Below are 22,673 nucleotides of genomic sequence, written 5' to 3'. Positions count from 1 at the left end.
AGAATTTAGTCCATTAATTATTAAATATTAAATAAAAAACAACTGTAAATTGTATAAATGATGGCCAAATGTTGGATTAAAACATTTTAACAGCCATTGATCAATGTACAGTGTAGTTTAGATTTAGACTCGATTTAGACGTCTAAATCAAGACCTCATATCAACGTCTCTTTTTAGACCAAATCTAGACGATTGAATTAAATACATTAAATAATGAATATTGACCAAAAAAATAACTGTAAGTTGCACAACTGGTGTCCAAATATTGGACTTAAATAATTTGAATGGCCATTGATCAATACACAGTAAAGTTTAGATTTAGCCTTGATTTAGACGTTTAATCAATGTCGAAATTTAGACCAGGTTTAAACTATTAAGTTATTTTTATTTTTAGGCATAAGATTATGCCAACCATGTTTAGAAATAATTAGATATCACTATTAACCTATAGCTAAATAAAGGCAGTTTGCAATAAAGTTTATTGGGCAGTAATGCAAATAATTCCTTTGAAATAAAAAATTATTTGTGAAGAGTAAAACAAAATGGCAGTTCGCATTAATGGCGATCGGGGACAGTAGCCTAAATCTAAATAAACACGGACGAGATATGTACTGTCAGCGGATCCCTCCCCACTAGGAGGCAGCAACACGCTGAAAGTTCCGGTCGGTCTAAAGGAAGTAGTCGTCGTAAAGCAGAGTCGTCCTGAACACTCACTCTGAGAAATCTTTTTTTGTTTTGTTTTTTTTATCTAAGCAAACGTTGACTAGAACTCATCAAAGACACAGAGAAGGGCTGCTTATAGGTGAGTGCTCAAGGGTACGTTGTTGAAATGTTGTTTTGTCCTGCAGTGTTTGTTGAGGTAGGGAGCTTTCTGGGCAAAAATCTATCTTACAGGCAAGTGCACAGACAGACCCCAGGTGGTGCTCCAGTACCTGCCCTTTTGCCCACTGTCTAGATAAGGACCCCATTTACAATACACATGTAAGAACTATATATTAGTTATTAAATGTGGCCCATTGCATCAATTCTTAATTAAAAGTGTTTATGCCCAACAACTGCATTTGAGGCGAGCACCTTCCCTTGAGGCAGCCGCGCGTATACCGTGCGCCCTGCTGAGCAGCATCACGTCTCCCTCCCCTGCCGTCATGGACAGACATGGCCCGCCTCCTGGGGCCTGTATCACGAAGCAGGATTTTGTCTTAGCGAGGTAACTTCAGGGTTAACCCTGGGTTTTCGGTCTCACGAAGCCGGTTCAGTTCTTATCGGGGTAGATCACCATGGTAACTTACTCTGAACGGCTATCCTGCTCCGGAGCAGGGTAAATTTAGGGTTGAATCTGATCCTATAAAAAGCACCACCCACTGGCCAATCAGCTGTTCGGAAAAAAATGGCCTGCCCTTTTATCCCAAACCCAGTTGACAGGAGAGCGCAGATTGTGAGGAGAGCGCTCCGGTGTGAAAGGATCTTCCTGGACCGGGCAGATCCCTTCCAACACCCAGATCAGCACTTACACGAGCGGTACCGCTTTTCGCGGCCCGGGCTGGAGTACATGGGCTATGCCAGATCCTAGAGCCCCACGTCGCCCGTGCGACCCGCAGGAGCGCTGCCCTCACTGTCCCGCAGTCAGTCTGCATCGCCCTACGGTTTTTTGCCACCGGCAGTTTTCTGTACAGTGTCGGGGATGCGGAGCGGCTGAGTAAGCACACCGTCTGCCGCACTGTCCATCAAGTCGCCGCAGCCCTGAACCATTTCATGGATGAGTTCATTGTGTTTCCAGGCCACCTGCAAACACACGTCATCAAGCAGCAGTTTTATGAGATTGCAGGTAACGTAACCCATTGGACCACTCAATATAGCCTACTATGCAGACCCCACTATACTGTTACTGTTGTAATGTAGCGCATTAAATGCAGCCTACTGTACTGTTATCACAGGCTTCCCCAGAGTGCTTGGCTGTATTGACGGCACACTCATCCCCATCTCCGCGCCTCTGGGTGAGGATGAGGGGGATTATGTTGACCGTCACAACCGTCACAGCCTCAATGTACAGGTAAATCCCGGGGGTGGGGGGGTTGACGCCAGTGTCCATGTTAAACAGAGTGGGAATCACCATCACATGTCCATATCTAACATGTCTTATAACTCGTGTTCTTAATCTGCAATTGCAACTGTATTTATGTAGTCATGGTACTTATTCATTGTATCATATTATTCATTGTATCATTGCATTTGTATTGTATTCAGTAGGCTATATTCCTGTATTGTATTCTAAAGCCTGACCAGGGACAAAGACTGCAAATTAGCTGAAGCTAGACATCTTATATGCATCACATTTTCCCATTCTATGTGGCAATGTTGTATGTATTGTCCCTGTTGAAAGTTAAACCTTAATATAAATATACAGGGTATCAAATATACATTAATGCCGCAGTGACTGATGCTGTGGAACTGTTATCAAATCTCTCTGCAGATGACCTGTGACCCCAACTGCCTCATCACCAGTGTTGATGCTAGGTGGCCCGGCTCCGTACATGACTCTCGTGTGTTCAATGAGAGCACACTCTGCCGCAGACTGCAGCAAGGCATGGCAACTGTACATTGCATGCTATTATGTGTTACAATATGTGCTTCAATCAGAATCGACTTCATTGCCAATTACCTTTACACATACAAGGAATCTGACTTGGTCATTGTGGTGGCTTATGTACAAGTTGAAAAATAGGAACAAAAAGTACTGCAGAAGTAATTTCATAAATAATAGGATAAGATACAAACTGCAAATTGTAATACTGATCCTGCCAATTTTCCTCTCATCTACAGGAGACTTCAGTGGGGTGCTGCTTGGAGATAGGGGGTATGCTCTCCAGCCATATTTAATGACCCCCTACCCTGAGCCTGACCCGGGACCACAGGCCCTGTACAACAGGGCCCACAATTCGACAAGGGCCAGGATAGAGCAGACTTTTGGACTCCTGAAGGCCCGCTTTGCCTGTCTGCGCCAGCTGAGAGTGGCCCCAGACAGGGCGTGCAAGATAGTTGCTGCCTGTTGTGTGCTGCATAACATTGCAACAATTAGGAGGAAAGAGACCCACAGTTTGACCTTCAGCCCCCTGATGTGGTGGACCCCATCCACCTAGACTTTCCCACAGGCCGGGCAGTCAGGGAGGCCATTACTCTGCAATTTATGTAGACCCCCTCACAGAGGCCGGGTTTTTTGTTTTTCCTCCCCATAGAGATAGAGGCCGGTTTGTTTCCTCACAGATAGAGGCCGGTTTTCTTTTTCCCCTTACAGACAGAGGCTGTTTTTGGCTTAAACTTTTTATTTGTCACGCATTTAGTCATTCATCCATCCCTGTAAGAAAGAAGAACATAAGCACATTAGTGATGCTTGCATCTTAATGGAGGTGTTTGAATTTTGACTTAAAATGTTGACACCCTGAAAAGCTCTTTGTATTGAATGGTACAGTATGAATGTATCAACTTATGTTAATGGTTTAAATGGTGTGGAATAATGTTGTCAGGGTCACAGTAGCAGTACTGGGGGTTGTAGTGAGCTACTTATCCCTGTGACTGCTGACAATGTAGTTGTGATGTCTAGTTTGTTAACTAACATACAGCCAACAGTGACCCCATGCACTGTGCATTTGAGAGCTGAACACAAAAGAAGTTTCACTTATTTAAATTAATGTGACCTTTATTAATGTGACCTTAATTTAACATTTATTTGAGGACCAACTCTCACTTATAGTGCAATAAATAAATTACTCACTTACCTTCCTCTTTAGCTTCTTGATTTTCAATTTTATGTACTGAATCTGGAGCTCTGTTTTTTGTATTTTCAAGGCCTTGTATTTGATGTCCTGCTCCAGACTCCTCTTGTAGAGGGCCCTCACAGCATCAGTTGTTGCCTGAAACAAGTAAAATATGGAGCACATGGGTTAAAGCATGTAAAGTGTGTGAGCTAGGACATCTTATTTATAATGCAATGGAGGAACACTGCTCTGTGCTGACTTTCATGTCTGTGTTGTTATATCATTGTAGCATTGTCCTATTGCAGGGGTGGAAATGTCACATTGTCTCTAATATCTTGCACTTTAATATCTGCCGTCACTGTTATTGTATTGTATTGTGTGGCTGACATTGGTCTTTGACCTGCTAAGGGACTGAAGATGGAAATTAGCTTTGGCTATAATCTTGCATATTTACATGTCTATGTTCATTAATATGCATTGTCCCTTTATGAATAATAATGTTGACTTCAAACCTCCCAGTTTCAGTTGTGGTTAATATTACCTTTTGTGGTCCCTTCCCTTTGCTGGGTATTGAGCCTGATGTGGAGGCTTGGGGCTCAGCAGGGGGAGGGCATGTTTCTTCCTGCAATATTAACATAGCAGTAGTAGTACTGAACACTTGAAGTGGTTGTTGTTAAGCCCCATGTGCAGACCAACACCATTCAGTCACAGCCAAATCTATACACTCCTACAGTCTGTGTTGATGTGGGCAGGTTCTGCTCTACAATACGTGGTAAGGAACTATAAGGTGATACTGTACCTCCACAGCCCCTTCAGAGGAAACTGACAGTGTCTCTGTATCCCCATGGTCCACCGGCTGTAGAGACAGTATATAAGTGGTCTGTTAGCCATGTGCTGATCATATGCTGATGTGTGACTGATGTATGAATTACTGTAGGCCTACCTCTGCCTGAGACACAGTGTCTGATGGTGGCACCTCTGGCACCACCAGCACCAATGTATCTCCATCAACTGAGGGGAAGGTGGATGGGCCTGTGTTAGTAAGGTCACAATGATATGATGTAAATTGCCCAAGGTTTGACACTGACACATACGTACTTTGGACATATTTGGAGACCGAGGTGGAACCAGGGACAGAGGCCACCCCCCCTTCCACCCCGTCCATTATGGGGCGACCCTCATTCTTCGCCAGGGCCAGCTCCTCAGCAGGGGTGTATTCCTGTGAGGGACCACCCAGCCCTGTCTGCTTGCACTGATTCTTCTTCCTGTTGGCTGTAGCAGTGTAAATCAGAAGGGGAAATGTGGTGACAATGAAGCTGCTCCCATGTGGGATTAGAGAGGTGACAGTCCAATAGGTTATATACAGTCACAGGTAATATACTAGGAAGGGACATAGGATGTAATGCTAATGTGAAACAGCACATCATTTTAGAATGTATATGAACTTCAGCCTGCATTCTGTAGGAGACTGAAACAGAAATGCAGCCCAGTCATTATAGGAAGTTTAATTATTTAACTAGTAAAAGAAATTGAGGCATTTCATAATATTTTGGAGGCACTTAATAGCACCATCAATTAGTGCCGAAGGTCTCGGGGAAAATTGTCCCTGTTTTTTAAATAAAGGGAGTGTATATTTTGCTCAGCTGTTGATTTCTAACACTCAATGGCAGGATAATTTTATACAGACTATTAACTTGGTAGATTGATATGCAGGGTATGACATTAAATAGGCCAACTTACTACACGCAATGATGTTTTTGTGCTTGTTCTTTATTTGCTCCCATGTCTGTTTTACACCTGAGAGGTTAGATCTGGGGGAATTAGATGATAATTGTAGTACATGCAATTCATCTCTACAGAACATTGATTTCATGGGATTCACGGGTTTGATAGTGTCAGATGAGTAACTTACGCATTTATACAGTCGGCTATGCGTTGTCATGCATGCTGCCTCCTCTTCGCAGCCGCCACGATGTTTCCTTTTTCTTTTATATATATATTTTCTCCTCTTCATATTTTGAAATGACTAATCTCTGCTCCTCACAGGAGAAATACAGCGCTCTGTCTGCAGCGGGGGTGTGTTTAGCACTCATGATTGCCATTGGTCGGCTGCCTTGGATCCTACCCCTATATACGTGTGCGTTCACAGCTCTTGATAAGACAAACCTGGGTCGAGTTACCGAGTTGATAACCCGCGTCGTGATACCGATTATCCTGATTGCCATTGTTAGGGTTAGTCAACCCAGGATAGGTCTGGGTAACCCAGGAAAGGTTGATCTTGCTTCGTGATACAGGCCCCAGATCTCTACGGCCTCCTTGATCCAACGTTTGAACTTGTTGCTTTCCAATCCGATGACTTTTGCGTTGTCCCAGTCCATGACATAAATATTTCTTTTGCAGTGATCTGATATGGCTGAACCTGCTCTGCTTTTTCTTTTTGTGATCTTGTGAGATGTCCTGTCGTTTCCTTTTCGCATTCTTTTTTATGTTGTTTTTCTTGTATTGAAGCTTCTTCCTGTTTCTCCTATGTATGTTTTATGTTATGCATGGGATTTCGTATATTACGTTGCATTTTTTTGTCCGTGTCAGTTCTGTCTTTTGGGTGAACTAAAAGCGGGCGGAGTTTTGTGTGAGGTTTTACTATTGCGTTTATTTTGTGTTTTTTCATTGTCCTCTGTACGCGCTATGGTCACCATGTCTTTGTAGCTGCTTTCGTTTTTTTTGTTTGGGTTTTATTTTGTGTTCTTTCTGTTTTTCTTTGTTTGTTGACTTGCTTCCTTCCCGGGCGAATTTCAGTCTAAACTTAGACGAGACGTCTGATAGACGTCTAAGGCTCAGCAGGGTGGTAGACCGATTTTAGCCCAGACGTCTGAGGACCATTAGACGTCTAATAGACGTCTTTTAGACGTAAATGCTTGGTGGGTTATTTTATAGGCTACTGCTAACTCCTAACTCCTTACTTGAACCGGAAGTCATTCGAGCTCCGCCATCTTTAAGGCTGTCTCATGTCTCTTGTTCCTGCCAGTATGGAGTTAGCGTTAGGCGTTAGGAGGGAGCTAGGTGCGATGAGTAAGGTAACACTAGAGGTTCCTAACAGGAAGTCTTTTTCAGCTTGAGGCCATGACGTATAAATACCCGCCCCTGCCCTACGTCTGTCTCATTTGAACGAGATGGCGGAGAAACAGCGCAAGTGTACCCGTTACATGCATTCTTTGCAATGAAACGCTGTAATTCACATGCCTACGTGACTACAAAGAGTAACGTTAATGATATTTCCTGCAAGACTGTCATGTTGTTATTAAGTTTATTTCATTCACAACCCGTTGCGTTGTTCAGCGGACTGTCTGTGATGTGTGGCTGTTAAATGTGCAGCTGCTCGAGTGATAGGCTAGAACACCACACACACACACACACACACACACACACACACACACACACACACACACACACACACAAACACATTTTCCCATCATTAATTGTCCTGTATGTCATGTGAGTGGAATAATGTTTAATAGGCTGTAGGTAATATTAATTATTATTACTACTTTCATTAATGTTGTTGTAAACTGTCATTACCGTCTGTCCTGCATCTCTCTCTGTCTGTCTCTCTCTTTCTGTCTCATTGTGTCATACGGATTACTGTTAATTTATTATGTTGATCTGTTCTGTACGACATCTATTGCACGTCTGTCTGTCCTGGAAGAGGGATCCCTCCTCGTGCTCTTCCTGAGGTTTCTACCGTTTTTTTCCCCGTTAAAGTTTTTTTTTTTTTTTTTTTGCGGAGTTTTTCCTTATCCGCTGTGAGGTCCTAAGGACAGAGGGATGTTGTATGCTGGAAAGCCCTGTGAGGCAAATTGTTATTTGTGATATTGGGCTTTATAAATGAAATTGAATTGATTGAGGTAGACTGACAGGTCTGATGTCTTATTCAGGCTTTGATCAGCGAACATAATGGGACTTGGGATGTACGCCAAACGCTGGCTCCGTTATGCAGCAGATGCAGCTGTGCCGCCCATAGGTGCCGCCGTCACCAGAATAGGACGTGACGCTTCAGAGTAAGGCCGTCTCGTCTCTTATCAGCAATCCTCGCCCCTCACTCCTAACTCCTGACTCCTTAAATGTTTTCCTAAGTGGGAGGGACTAAACAGTTAGGTAAAGTGGCTAGGTTAGGTGGTTAGCAGTAATTTTAAGGGACATGGGACGTACCCGGGGACGTCGGCTGCCTATAACTCCGTTTATCCAAAGAGCATGGATACCAAGAGGCGAAACTCAATAGCAACCCCATAGCAACAGACTCGCCCATGGTTTCGTCCTACCGCCGCCATTTTGGACTGTCAGCAGACCAGCAGACTGCTTGCATATATAGCAGGATGAGATGCATTATCTCATCCTGCTATATATGCAAGGGGTTAATGTGCTGAGGGGAGCACCTTGCGCTCCCCTCAGCACATTAACCAATCAGCACCTGAGGCCTCTCTCTCTCTGTAGGAGGGCAATGCCCATCTTGTCGCCCTCTGTCTCTTTGGCTCTGAGGCCCGCCCACTTCCTGGTCGCCTCACTTCCTCCTTCCCACCGTTGCTGGTGCAGGTAATGTGATAGTAGCTGTCTTGCTTTGGTACCTGATTTCGCCTGATTCGGCACGTTATTATATTGGTCGCTATGTTTGGTTTCAGACGTCGGATTGTCCGACACCGTGCCGACGTAACCGCTCACGGGGAATCTCCGTTCCGGCGCACGTGGCTTATTGGCGGCCGCGGTTTGCAACCGCAGCCATCCGAGCGTGAAACTCTCATCTCCTCTCCCGCATGCGGTCTGACGCAGCCTGATCGGTATGTACAGCACATGTCAACCTGTCTCTCTGCTCTCACCCTTAACATTTAGTGTGTCTTTTGTATTAATTTAGTTTATTTCTTTTTATTTATGGCAGACACTGACAGGTGGGCCATGTGACGCTGCTGATTGGGAACCACTGCTGCTTTGCTTGGGTCTGCTTTGCTTTGCTCCTGTTTTGCTGTTCTTTGCTGCTGCTTTGCACTGACTGGTGTACACCGCCATTTGCCGTGCCTTGCCTCTGGGCTGTGGCTTTCCTGCCTTGTTTCTGCCGGTGTCAGCTATGCTGGTGTTGATAGGAGGCTTGTGCAGCTAAAACAAACGAACTGTATATGCTGACGTTCGCCCATTTTCCTCAGGCCCATATTTTATGTGTGTGAGCTGCGGGTTAACTCCTTATTTTCTCATTTTTGTTTATTGGCTTCCCATTTGCTTGTTTTGTCACCACTGGAGGTGAATTGATTAGTTTCAATTATTTTTGTTTTGGTTATCTGATGTCATGTTGATTGATTTTGATCAAGTGCCATTTATATTGTGTTTGAATAATTCTGATTATTTTGGGTACATTGTTCTTGTTAAATTGTTTTGAAATATTTATGGCAGCTAAATTATTTTGTTAATTTGGTTAAGTTGTAAACTTGGTCGCTGCCCCTTTGTTAAAAGCTTTGTATCTATTTTTGTTTAGTGGTGATTTGATTATTTGAGTTCACCCCGATAATCGTTTCCCCTCCTTTCAGGTGCTGGAAACTTACGATGGTGGTCTTGGTGCCCTGGTGGTGGTGTCCCCTTTTGTGTGCTGTGCAACCCCCAGTTTTCATTTGGTTTCCCTGTTGTGTGTTTGCGTATGTGAGTGACACAGGTGACTGGGGTGCTCCTTTTCCTGGGATCCTCTCACCTCCTCATTGCCCCATTCCCCTCCACTGGTAAGCTCTATCCCTGTTAGTGTCCTCCTTCCCTTCACATCCCTGTATGCATGGTATTTTTATTAAGTATTTTTAATAACTTTTGTAATAAAGCATATTGTATTTTAACCAGAACCACGTCTCCGCCTCAAGTAAAACTAACCTGTGTGCTTTGTATTGGTACTATAACTATTTCCTGGGAAATTCCCAGGGTGGCATTGTCTGGCTTCCATTGGGTTGTTTATAAATCTAACCATTGTACCAACCCCACTCAGACGTGTGTGGTGCCACATTCTGGCGTTGTCGGAAGGATTTACTTTGAGTGTGGAGACGTGTATTCCCTTTTTTTTTTTTTTTTTTTTTTCCTCCCCCCTTATCTCCCTCATTTTTACTTTGGCCCTTGGTAAAAACTGTCTTAGATGTTTCACATTTTGTCCAGAAGCAAAGCGGCAGTTGGTTTCGTGTGGACTATTCAGAGTCCTGGTGAGGATCCGAACTGTTTTCTCCGTTCTCATTTTGCCCTGCTGCCCCATCATATTTGAACTTGTGTCTCCACTTTACTTGGTCCAGGTGTAGCTATGGAGGAGAGTTGCAAGATTTGAGGATTTAGTTGTACAGTTGAGAGCAGATAATGAGAGGCTGCGACAGGAACAGGCTGCGGCCGTGCCTAGTCCTAGTGCCGTGCCTTCTACTTCTGCTGTGCCCCCCACTGCTCCTTCTACTGCTAGTGCCCCTTTAACAGAGAGACTCGTGTTTGTGCCCAGAGACAGTAGATATCCTATGTTCAGGGGAAGAACAGGTATAGGGTTAGCTGAGTGGGTTGAAGAGGTACAGACTTGCATGAGAGCACGCGTCATTTGTCTACATCCGATCAGGCATTTTTCTTGTTTGATCACCTTGAGGGAGAGGCTCGTGAGGAGATCAAATTCCGTTCTAGTGCGGAACGGGGAGACCCAGCCAAGATAATTGCTGTGTTGCAAGAGCTTTATGGTTGTTCTGACTCTTACGTAGCCTTGCAAGAGGCTTTCTTCTCCAGACAACAGCAAGATGGGGAGACCCTGCAAGAGTTCTCTCTTGCGTTAATAAGTCTCATGGCATCTGTAAAACAGCGTGCGCCTAGTGACATGCCAAACGCTGAGGTCTTGCTACACGATCAATTTGTTGAGCATGTTATTGATGGTGCTCTCTGCCGCGAATTAAAACAGTTTGTGTGCAGGCAGCCTACTGCTACATTGCTTGAGGTCCGGGGTGAGGCGATCAGGTGGGAGCGTGAGGGTTTGCCAGGAGGCGCTAGGGACCGGTCACTCTGTCCCCTCAGTTCTTGGCCTTCAGTATGGAGTCAAAAGTGGTCATCAGGGGGTAGCTAACCCACTCCATGTGTCTGAGCTGAGTGAGATGAGGGAGATGCTTAAACTCGAGCAAGAGCAGCTTAACCAACTCACTCAAAGCATTTCTCACTTGCAGAGTTCTCATCAGCCCAGTCGCTCTTCTCATCGTGGCCCCATCATCTGTAGTCGATGTCAGCACCCTGGTCATTTCGCCAGAGAGTGCGATGGGGTTCGTACTGCTCCTCGCACTCAGCCTTCTTTACCTGCGCAACAGTTGCGCAGGCAGCCCCATGCTACTCAGCCTTCGGAAAACTAGCGCCCGCCAAATTGCAGAGCCACACTTTGGGGGGTGCAGCCACTGGCTCAGAAGTAGTTTTGGGTGATTCCAAAGAGGTGTCCAAGCTTATGTCATCTTGTCCTCATTTGGATGTAAGCATGGGTGGAGTTAATGTACCTTGATAGATACTGGTTCCATGGTGTCTACCATAACAGAGAGCTTCTTCCACCAGCTTTTTGAGCCTGGGGGGCAAGAGAAGCTTCAGTCTTGCCACTGGTTGCAGCTCAGGGCAGCCAATGGGCTAGCCATCCCCTACATTGACTACTTGGAGCTTGAAATTAAGCTCTGTGGTAAATTGATGCCGCGGTGTGGGGTGTTAGTGGTCAAGGACCCCCCTGGAGGTGTTTCTGCCCAGGTCCCTGGTGTTTTAGGGATGAATGTAATCCGTAGGTGTTACCGTGAGCTCTTTGGGCAGCACGGCTTGGCCCTGTTCGACTTGCCCTCTGTGTCCGAGGCACCAGAGTCAGTTGTGCAGGCACTGCAGAAGTGCCACCAGGCCACTGTGCAGGCCCATCAGCATAGGGCTGTTCAGTTAATCGAATTTTAATCGTGATTACGATTTTGGCTCCAGACAATCTCAAAATTCATATAATCGAGGAAAAACGATTATTTGGTGTTTCTGTTCTGAGACGTGTATGCGCAACTCAACCGCTACACCCCCGCCCCCGCGTGTGTGTAGAGTGGAGATCTAGGCTGGCGATTTAAGCACGTGTAAAGATGACAGAGGGTGAGGCTGAGCAGCGTCGCTTGGTTGATTAAAAAAGGTAGAACCACTTCATTTATTGAAGTATCTGTCTCTTATTGTATTGTATTTTATTTATTTCTTGTTTTCAAAGGATTGAGTGCAGTAGCCTACAACAGTTTAGGGTCCGACATGAACGGTTGCCCAATGCCCGGGCAAGTAAAAATATCCGTGGGCCAGCAGTCCCTGCGCAGACATGCCCAATCGGGCAAGCAGCACCGACTCGGATTTTTATTTTTATTATTTCTAATCGCAGGGCAGGAATTATACCACGGCCAAACGGCCAGTGCCGTGGAGTCCCCGGTGTGGAAAAAAAGGAAAAAAACCTTAATGTCGGACCCTGCTACTACATTACAAGATATTTTTATATATTTCACAGGAGAGTGTTTTTTAACATGTTCAATAAATGCTGTTCCAAACATGTTCAATAAATGCTGTTCCAAATTTAAAGACATAATCGTGTAAATAATCATGATTTCAATACTGACCAAAATAATTGTGATTATGATTTTTTCCATAATCGAGCAGCCCTACATCAGCATGTCTTGGGTAAGGTCAGGGTGCGTGGCAGGAAGGCATGTCGGATCCCTGGTGGTGTGATGAAGATTGTTGTGGCCACATGCTCAAAACAGTACTCTGGTACCACCACGCTGTTTGAGCCCTTGGACTCTGGCCTTCCTGCCGTACTGCTTGCCTCTCCTGCTTTGGTCTGGGTGGAAAGGGGCAGAGCCTACATTCCCATAGTGAATGTAGGTTCCACCGACGTGTTGCTCTACCCCCGTACTGTTGTTGGCAGTTTGCATGAGGTAAGCATTGTGAGCATGCCTGCTGGGGTCACAGAAGTGCCATCTAGTGTGGTCACAGTGATATCCCAGTCGGCTTCTGCTTCTGTCCCAGAGCAGATAGCAGCCATGAATTTGTCCTCCTTGCCTGCTGGAGAGCAGAGTAAGGTCAGGTCTCTCCTCACAAAGTATACTCCTGTCTTTTCTGCTCATGATGGGGACCTTGGCTGCACCAACTTGATTGCCCACGACATTGCTCTTGTGGACGATGTTCCTGTCCGCCAGCGCTACAGGCGCATTCCTCCTGAAAGAGCATATTAACAAATAGCTGGAGGCCCAGGCAGTCAGAGAGAGCAGCAGCCCTTATGCGTCCCCCATCGTGCTGGTTAAAAAGAAAGACGGCAGTCTCCGCATGTGCGTTGACTCTAGGCCACTGAACAACAAGACCAGAAAAGACGCATTTCCTCTCCCTCGCATCGAGGAGTCTCTTGATGCCTTGACAGGTGCCCGCTGGTTTTCCACCATGGACCTCGCCAGCGGATACAACCGAGACAGACCGGCCCAAAACAGCGTTCTGCACTCCATTTGGCCTCTTCGAGTGGAATCGCGTGCCCTTTGGACTCTGCAACGCTCCCAGCACCTTCCAGAGATTGATGCAATGGATTTTTGGGGACCAATAATGCCAATCCTTGCTAATATACAGTGGTGGAAAAAAGTTTTCGGACACCCCATGCATTTGTGAAATATTGCATTAAGAATCACTCTTATGTCTTCAAGTGCAATTTCTTTTAGTACAGTCACAGCCAAAATACTAAATAAATCCTAAAAAAGCCATTAAAAACTTAAACTTGATTGGTTCCATAAAAATACATAAGAAATTTTGAGTATTGGGTCATTTTGGTACCAGTGATGAAGGTCGTTCTTTTTATTAAGACACAATTTTTGTTGCCAAGCTTCGTGTCTACATAAAGCCAGCACATTTGAAAGTTCTTCAGACACAAAAATGGCTAAAACAAGGAACCTAACGTAGGAAACACGCCTGAAGATAAAGATTCTCAGCCAGGAAGGATACAGCTGCCGCCAGATAGCCAGGAAGTGCAGATGCAGTCCTTCAGCAGTTGGATACACTCTGCAGAAATACAGACGAACCAACAGCCTGGAAGACAAACCAAGATCTGGGCGTCCAAGGGTTTCTTCAGCAAGAAATGACCGCATCCTGATCCGCATGTGCAGGCAAAACCGCCGAATGACATCACAAGAGCTTCAGCAGCAGTGGTCAAACCAAACTGGTGTCCAGTGTTCCACCCGCACTGTACGTGGCCGACTTTTAGATCATGGCTTAAGGTCCTACAAGGCTATCAAGAAGCCCCTGATCAATGAGAGACAGAGGTTAGCCCGGCGTCGTTGGGCCCAGGCACACAAGAACTGGACAGCCAGGAATTGGAAGAAGATTTTGTGGTCAGATGAGTCCAGTTTCCAGCTTTATCTTCCTCCTACTAATGTGAGGGTACGCAGAAGGCCAAGTGAAGCATTATCTCCAGCATGTACAGTACCTACTGTCAAGCATGGTTGAGGCAATATCATGGTTTGGGGATGCATGAGTGCTGCTGGTGTTGGTCATTTGTTGACTTTGATACCGACAATGTTGAGAACTGACATATTGAAACTGTCAAGAATTTAGTTTTGTTTTTTCTTGTAAACAATAAACAAAAAAATAGAATTTGTATTTGTTTGTATCTGTCTAATGCAGCCACACCTTTTGAAACACAAAAAAGATTTTTCCACAAATATTTCATGATAATATTTGAGGTTGTGTAAAATTTTAAGGGTGTCCGAAAACTTTTTTCCACCACTGTATCTTGATGACATCGTGGTTTTCTCCTCCACGGTTAAGCAACACCTGGAGAGGTTGGAGGTGGTGCTGGGGCAGCTGCAGCAGGAGGGGTTAAAGGCAAAGCTCACCAAGTGCATCTTTTTTCCAGCAGGAGGTGCGCTACTTGGGGCATGTGATTTCCGACAAGGGTGTCTCCACAGATCCCAGCAAAGTGGAGGTGGTAGCCAACTGGCAGCCTCCAACTACCATCTGTAAACTGCGGTCGTTCCTTCGCTTTGCCATTTACTACCGCCGGTTTGTGGAAGGTTTTGCCAAGTTGGCTGCCCCTCTATACAGGCTGGTGGCTGAGTGGGGAGGCACCAAGTCGAGGGAGAGGGCAGAGCATGCTTTTGCTGGAACTGGTCTGAGCAGTGTCACAGCAGTTTTGAGGCCCTTAAAACAAAGCTTACCACTGCACCTGTGTTGGCTTACGCCGACTTCTCCCTCCCTTCCATCCTGGAGGTTGACGCAAGTCATGGTGGCTTGGGAGCAGTGCTGTCACAGGAGCAGGATGGTAAGGTGAGGCCCATCGCTTATGCAAGCAGAGGTCTGAGGCCCACTGAGCGCAACATGGCTAACTATAGCTCCATGAAGTTGGAGTTTTTGGCACTCAAGTGGGCCATGACTGAGAAATTCAGGGAGTATCTGCTTGGCCATAAGTGTGTTGTCTACATAGACAACAATGCTCTTAGCCACCTGTCCTCCGCCAAGCCTGGTGCCACAGAACAACGCTGGGCAGCCCAGCTTGCAGCATTTGATTTTGAGGTCAAATACCGCTCGGGAAAGGTTAACCAGAATGCTGATACCTTGTCCCGTCAGCATTCTCCTGGTGCACAGAACATGGAAGCCATTCTCCCTGGCACGTCACTTCCGGAACCCTTGCAGCAAGTCTTGCAGGTTTAAGGGTCCAAGGCAACCCAAGCTGCCGTTTTAGCTCTGCCTCATCATGCCCCTTCTGACATCTGCACACTCCAGCAGGCTGACCCTGTAATTCGGGAAGTCTTGATGTTCTGGACACAGAAGCGGCGTCCAAACCATGAGGAGCGCAAACGGCTATCGCAGCCTGTTTTGGCCCTCCTCCGCCAATGGGATCGCCTGGTTGAGAGGAATGGAACTTTGTATCGTCAGGTCTTTCGCCCAGATGGTGCTGAGGCAGTTTTCCAGCTGCTGTTGCCTGCTGCCTTGAAAGAAGAGGTTCTGACAGAGGTCCACCAGAGGCACAGGCACCAAGGTGACCCAGCCCGCTGCTCAAAGCTTCATGGGGCATTTGCTGGCATCTCGGCCTAACGAAATCGTGGCCATGGACTACACGGTGTTGGAGCCCACCCGTACTGGGTTGGAAAACGTCCTTGTTATGACTGACATTTCAGTAAATACACACTGGCCATTCCCACCTGTGACCAACGAGCCTCCACTGTGGCTCAAGTTCTGGTCACGGAATGGTTCTGTAAGTTTGGTGTCCCGCCGTATACATTCAGACCAGGGCCACAACTTTGAAAGTGGTCTGATTCAGCAGCTTTGTAACCTCTATGGCACTGAGAAATCCCATACCACCCGTACCATCAGGCTGGCAATGGGCAGTGCAAATGGTTTAATCGAACCCTTCACAAACTTGCTGTGTACCCTGCCTGTCTCTCGGAAGCAGGACTGGCACTCCTGTTTGCTTCAGCTCTTATACTCTTACAACACCACCCCCCACCAGGCAACCGGTGAATCCCCGTTCTTGCTGATGTTCAGGCAGGAGCCCAGGCTCCCAGTCGATTTCTTATTGGGTCAAGTCCAGGATCCGGTCAGTGGCTATGTCAATGAGTGGATACAGGAGCACCAGACCCACTTACAGATTGCCTTCGAAGGCACCCGGGAGAGGCTGAGGGTCGCAGCTGAACGCTAGAAGAACAACTACGACCGGCATGTTCGAGATGCTCCACTGCAGGAGGGCCAATGGTTGTGGCTGCAGGACTTCAGTGTAAAGGCGTCATAAGATCCAAGATCTGTGGGGGCCTGTATTATACAGGGTCTTAAAAGCACCAAAAGAGGGAGGCTCTGTGTATACCATTGCCCCTGCCGACGACCAGACCAAAGTCAAACAGGTCCACCGGACACTGCTAAAGGCTGTGGTTGGGGCTGGTGCTCCGCATGGCGCTGCTGCCCCTCTTTCACCCCCTCCTGATCAGCCACAGTCGGAAGATGAACTACCTGGTGATGGTGATTTGCTCATGTTGAGGCATGAGGCCCCTTATGCCACCCCAGTTCGAACAGCTGCAGTGACCCAAACCACTCCTCAGTTGCTGCTCCCACAAGTGGACCCAGTTCCAACAGTGTCAGGCCCTTCTGTGGCCCCCGCTGCGGTGGCAGACTTGCCATCTGCCCAATTGGCCGTCCCACCAGCCACTTACCCTGACCCCAGATAACTGGCAGTGCGCCGTACGGCACGCAGGTCAACACCCCAACATCCACCATCTCCCAAGCTCTGCCAGAGAGTTGGTACGTGGGGCTGTAAATTCTTCTGGCTCTGTTTCAAATGCAGTTTCAGCTCTCTTTAGACCATGGAACTAGCATTGGTAGCATTGGCCTTGATTGCTACATCGTCGGGGCGACGATGCAATAAGGGGGGGTAGATTGTAGCAGGATGAGATGCATCATCCCTGCTCTCATGACGAGTGTACCACCTTGCTCTCCCCTCAGCACATTAACCAATCAGCACCTGAGGCCACGCTATATAGGAGGGCAGTGCCCATCTTGTCGCCCTCTGGGCCCATCTTGTCGCCCCCCTTGCCTCTGGGCTGTGGCTTTCCTGCCTTGCTTCTGCCAGTGTCAACTATGCTGGCGTTGATAGGAGGCTCGTGCAGCTAAAACAAACGAACTGTATATGCTGACGTTCGCAGCCCATTTTCCTCAGGCCCATATTTTATGTGTGTGAGCTGCGGGGTTAACTCCCTTATTTTCTCATTTTTGTTTATTGGCTTCCCATTTGCTTGTTTTGTCACCACTGGAGGTGCACTGAATTGATTAGTTTCAGTTATTTTTGTTTTGGTTATCTGATGTCATGTTAACTTGATTTTGATCAAGTGCCATTTATATTGTGTTTGAATAATTCTGATTATTTTGTGTACAGTGTTCTTGTTAAATTGTTTTGAAATATTTATGGCAGCTAAATTATTTTGTTAATTTGGTTAAGTTGTAAACTTGGTCGCTGCCCCTTTGTTAAAAGCTTTGTATTTATTTTTGTTTAGTGGTGATCTGATTATTTGAGTTCACCCCGATAATCGTTTCCCCTCCTTTCAGGTGCTGGAAGCTTACGATGGTGGTCTTGGTGCCCTGGTGGTGGTGTCCCCTTTTGTGTGCTGTGCAACCCCCAGTTTTCATTTGGTTTCCCTGTTGTGTGTTTGCGTCGTGAGTGACACGAGTGACTGGGGTGCTCCTTTTCTGGGATCCCTCTCACCTCCTCATTGCCCCATTCCCCTCCACTGGTAAGCTCTATCCCTGTTAGTGTCCTCCCTTCCCTTCACATCCCTGTATGCATGGTATTTTTATTAGGTATTTTTAATAACTTTTGTAATAAAGCATATTGTATTTTAACCAGAACCACGTCTCCCGCCTCAAGTAAAACTAACCTGTGTGCCTTGTATTGGTACGAAACTATTTCCTGGGCGAAATTCCCAGGGTGGCGTTGTCTGGCTTCCATTGGGTTGTTTATAAATCTAACCATTGTACCAACCCCACTCGCACATGTGTGGTGCCACACATACAAAAACACACAGACAAACTGAAGTATATCGCTATTAATTATGCTTGCAGTGCTACTCACCTCATGATAGCTTGGTCACAGCTGCCTTTTCACGTTTTTGTAAAGCAAAATATAGACTTTAAAAAAACAAAACGAAGAAAAACAGCCTAGATGGCATCCAAAAAAAAATCAATATTTTAAATAGAAACACATTAATGGCGACGTCACATAGTCAGGAATAAGATTTACTTACAGTTTGTACAGTACGGGGACAGTAATAATAATAATGATAATAACAACAACAACAACAACAATAATAATAATAATAATAATAATAATAATAATATAGGCTATTTTAATATGATATATTTTAATGCTAAAGCAGTAGCTAATCAGTTCTGAGATAAATGGTCCAAGAGGCCATATATATATATATATATATATACAATGGAGTCAGTCAATTTACTACGGGTTATGATGCTTTTGTAAATATCCGTAAACAAAATCCTTTTCCGTGTTGTTTTCTTTCAGCAATAATGTCAGATAATCATGCCCAGCCCCACTTCAGCCAGTCTCAGGTGACTGAGATGATGAAGAGGCTCTTCAAACTGACACCATCAGAAATCCACTCTCTGCCGAGCTATGATGACCAGAACTTCTATGTGGCGCCCGCTGAGGGTGGCGAGTACGCCCTGAAGATAATGAACTCAGAAGACAGTGAGAACCCCACCCTGATTGAGGTGCAGACATATGCTATGTCTGTCCTCCACCAGAATGGACTTCCTGTCCAAACAGTCGTGCCCACCACCTCAGGACAGCTCATGAGCCTGGAAGAAACAGGTATGAGACCAGTCACATGGGTCAGGCCTGATGCACCTGCACCTTTATTGCATTTTCTCTGTCAACATTCACTCATGACCCATGTGTGAAACATGCAGGTTGTGTTGTAAATACCTTTGTGATGTATAGGAGGTACCTAGGATGTATGTAAATGTGTATGCTCAGCTGAATCAGCTGGAGGCTTTGGTGGAGGAGGATTTCTGAAATACCCCATGGTGGATGAAGAACCTGAAAGCCATACTTGAGGAAAAGTACAGATATCTTACCAGAAAATGACTTTAGTAGCAGTTAAAGTCACCTACTAGAATATTACTTGAGGAAAAGTATCAGATATTTGCTCTATTTAAGTATCCTAAGTTACTGTATTATATTAAAAGTACAGTAAGTATTGAAAGTAAAAGCACACAAGTACAAGTAAATCCTGATAATAATAAAATCTCTGCTGCCACGTCCTGCTTCTACCATGAAATCATCTCATCCTCTCAGCATCTAATCTGACAGGCAGCCTGGGCTTGACGTGAAACTTAACTGCAGCTGTAAGAGCACGTTTGCACTTGCTTATATGTGATTAACCTGTGATCTAAGTTGCAAGCTTGGATCACTGAGTCACCAAACCATCCGATTTTACTTTGTAATAAAATAGTGACAAAAATACTTAGGACATAGAAACACATAGCTAGAGTGTTTTAAAAGTACGGCATAGTCCCCCTTTGATATTCACATCTAGTAATGATATGTACCCCTGAGTAAAGCTGATGCTTTATGAGGACTAACAGTGAGGGGAATGGCTGTTACACTAATCCTGTCTTTTTCTTTGGCAGATTGTGGCTATGGCCCTCAGAGGTACCTGGTGCGACTGTTTACTTATTTGCCTGGAACCACCATTTCCAAGGTCCCTTTAACACCACAGTTACTGTATGAAGCTGGCAAGACAGCAGCCAGGATGGAAAAAATCTTTCACCAGGTACAGTGGATAAACCCCTGTGAAACTTTTAGATCATTTACTTTGTTTTGTAATAGCATGAAATCTGAATCCCTGAATTGCTGTGACAATAACAATTGTCTTGAAGGTCCAGTGTGTAGCATTCAGGGGGATATACTGGCAAAAATGGAATGTAATAAAATAAGTATGTTTTTTACAAACCAAACACCTGCTCTTGATAGGGCCATTGGCATTATGTTGTGACACTGCTTTAGTGTGTTCACCGGGTCTGTTTGTTTTGGAGAGGAAGTGACCTGCGGATAATTCTGCTCCCAGTAAATCTCCTGAACAATGAACACTGAAGGGTTGCAACCTCCAGTCCTCACAGCAAGATGTCACTAAATCCCCCTAAACCTTACATACTGCAAAGTGACAGTACTTGTGTCGTTTAGAATTGGAATTCTTAAGTCACCAATTTACTCACCACTTTGTTATGCTACTTCACTGTTATCATGTTTACATTATTTCAGAATCTAATTCAGATAATGTATATAATAAACGCCTAACCTTTCACTGCTCATTAAACATAAAGCTGGACTTCTGGAGCTGCTAAGTTTTGATAATCAAAACATGTTTACTTCACTATCTTCAGTTCTGTCTTTTTCTACTGCCTTCCGCTTATTATTATTGTTTTTTTCCAGTTGGAGCACCCTGATCTTGGCGTGCTGCAGAGAGAGAATTTCATATGGAGTCTGTCAAGTGTTCCCCTCCTGGAGGCATACGTCCACTTATTAGATGGAGATCCTCTTCAGGAGGTTGTGAAGTCTGTCATTCATCAGTATAAGACCTCTGTGATCCCTAAACGCTCCAATTTACGCAAGTGTGAGTATGATATTTACTTATAAAGATTTAGATACAGGAGCTGATAAGTTCAAACATTCATTGGCACTTTGTTTACTGTAAGCATAGACCTGATATGTTACTGAATACATGAGTGATATTTCATTTATTCCATCTCTAAGGCATTAACCATGGTGACTTCAGTGACCTCAATGTGCTTGTACAACCTGAGGGTAACGGCCACAAGATTTCTGGCATCCTTGACTTTGGGCACATGAACACTGGCTACTTCATCCATGAGCTGGCCATCGCTATCATGTACATGATGACGGAGCACCCAAAACCCATAGATGTGGGTGGACCTGTCCTTGCAGGGTGGGAAAGTGTCCTTCCCCTCAACGAGGCAGAGAAAGATTGTCTCTATGTGCTGGTGCTGTCCCGCTTCTGCCAGTCGCTGGTTTTAGCTCGTCACTCCGTGATGTTGCATCCGGAAAATGAAGAGTATCTGATGATTACATCCAGGAGGGGTGTCCATACTCTCCGTCAACTCTGGAAGCTCGGAAAGGAGCAGGTGGAGAAGGTGTGGTTTCAGAGTGCTGCTCAATTCACTGACAGAAAGTGAGAAATATGTAGCCATTCACGCTTTAAATGCACAATAGGGTGATTCCACTGAGACATTTTTATCGAAGTGTAATTTTCACCTAAATTCACCGAAGTGCCTATATCCATGTATTACACTCATATAAACACATTTTGGTGAAGATGATTTAATGTTGAGTTTTGTATGAATTCTGAGGGTGTGTATTTATCCTTTATACTGTATAGTGTGCTCAAAAGTCCTTAAAAGATGGGTTCAATGGCATTTACACTACTTCAACACACACAATCTACCTTAACTTTCAGAATGCGTGTTTCTTTAACTGGGTCCAGATGTTAACCTTTTTATACTGCTCCAATTATTTTAATAAACAAAAAAAACTCCTTAAAGAGCCATGTTTGTTTGTTTTTTCAAATATATACATATATATATATATATATATATATGGGAAATTTAGAAGCCAGGTCGACACCTTGAACTTTTTGTTACGCTCCATAGGCCCTCAAATAAATGTATCAAAGTAAAATACTGGTGCCAGAAAATGTATCAAAATAAAATATATGTATTTTGTATTTTCAAATACAGAAAATACTTTTTTCTTTTTCTTTTTAGCAGCGACCCGCAGCTCTTTCAGTCACTTTGTCGGTCGGTCGGTCGGTTGGTCGGTCGGTCAGTCCACAAAGCTTTTTGTGAACAACTCAAAAAGTCCTTGACCAAAAATGCTCAAAATATGCATACTGCAACCAACAACCATGAGTAACTTTACCACAAAGAATACCCACGATTCGTCCATAGGTGGTGCTATACTAACCAATTCAAATCTTTTTGTGAACAACTCAAAAAATCCTTGACTAAAAATGCTGAAAATGTACATGCTGCAATTAGAGACCTCAAGTAACTATGCCAGAAAGAACAATCGTGATTCATCCATTAATGGCATGATAATAGCAAATTTGGTCACAGCTATTGCAAATTTGCGCTTGTTTTCTCACAATTTGGTGTGATGTACCTGTATACACACAGGTGACGGTCAGTCAATGAGAATTCTCACGTTTAAATTGTGTGATTAATGGAGGTTCTTTAACTATTCGCTAACAAGTGGGCGAAATATGGAAAGAATACACTAAAGATTTGTAGAAAGAGAGAGGATTAAAAGATTGACTTCAAGAGGGGGACGATTCAAAGGTAGTGTGCAGATTC

At 44.9% G+C, this 22,673-nt stretch overlaps 1 protein-coding gene and 2 pseudogenes across 3 annotated transcripts; all 3 read left to right on the top strand.

Moving 5' to 3' along the window:
• The first annotated feature begins 1,387 nt into the window (after window positions 1–1,387).
• Window positions 1,388–3,137, top strand: LOC125896234 (putative nuclease HARBI1; annotated as a pseudogene).
• A 5,306-nt stretch (window positions 3,138–8,443) lies between these two features.
• Window positions 8,444–21,822, top strand: LOC125895790 (hydroxylysine kinase-like). Of its 3 annotated transcripts, XM_049587897.1 has the most exons (6): window positions 8,450–8,581; window positions 9,320–9,505; window positions 18,805–19,113; window positions 19,935–20,077; window positions 20,737–20,917; window positions 21,058–21,822. In XM_049587897.1, the coding sequence occupies exons 3-6, from the start codon at window positions 18,810–18,812 to the stop codon at window positions 21,495–21,497; spliced, it is 1,068 nt and encodes a 355-aa protein (XP_049443854.1). In that variant the 5' UTR covers window positions 8,450–8,581; window positions 9,320–9,505; window positions 18,805–18,809; the 3' UTR covers window positions 21,498–21,822. The 3 variants fall into 3 exon arrangements, with proteins under 3 accessions (XP_049443857.1, XP_049443854.1, XP_049443856.1); XM_049587900.1 differs by lacking the exon at window positions 9,320–9,505 and having other exon boundaries at window positions 8,444–8,581; XM_049587899.1 differs by lacking the exons at window positions 8,450–8,581; window positions 9,320–9,505 and adding an exon at window positions 17,908–18,016.
• Window positions 8,455–22,673, top strand: part of LOC125895791 (hydroxylysine kinase-like) — an 84,492-nt pseudogene continuing 70,273 nt past the window's right edge.

The sequence above is a fragment of the Epinephelus fuscoguttatus genome, linkage group LG10 (genome assembly GCF_011397635.1).
Source record: "Epinephelus fuscoguttatus linkage group LG10, E.fuscoguttatus.final_Chr_v1".
NCBI lineage: Eukaryota > Metazoa > Chordata > Actinopteri > Perciformes > Serranidae > Epinephelus > Epinephelus fuscoguttatus.
Note: the sequence above shows the minus strand (reverse complement) of the source record. Positions and strands in the feature narration are given on the sequence as shown.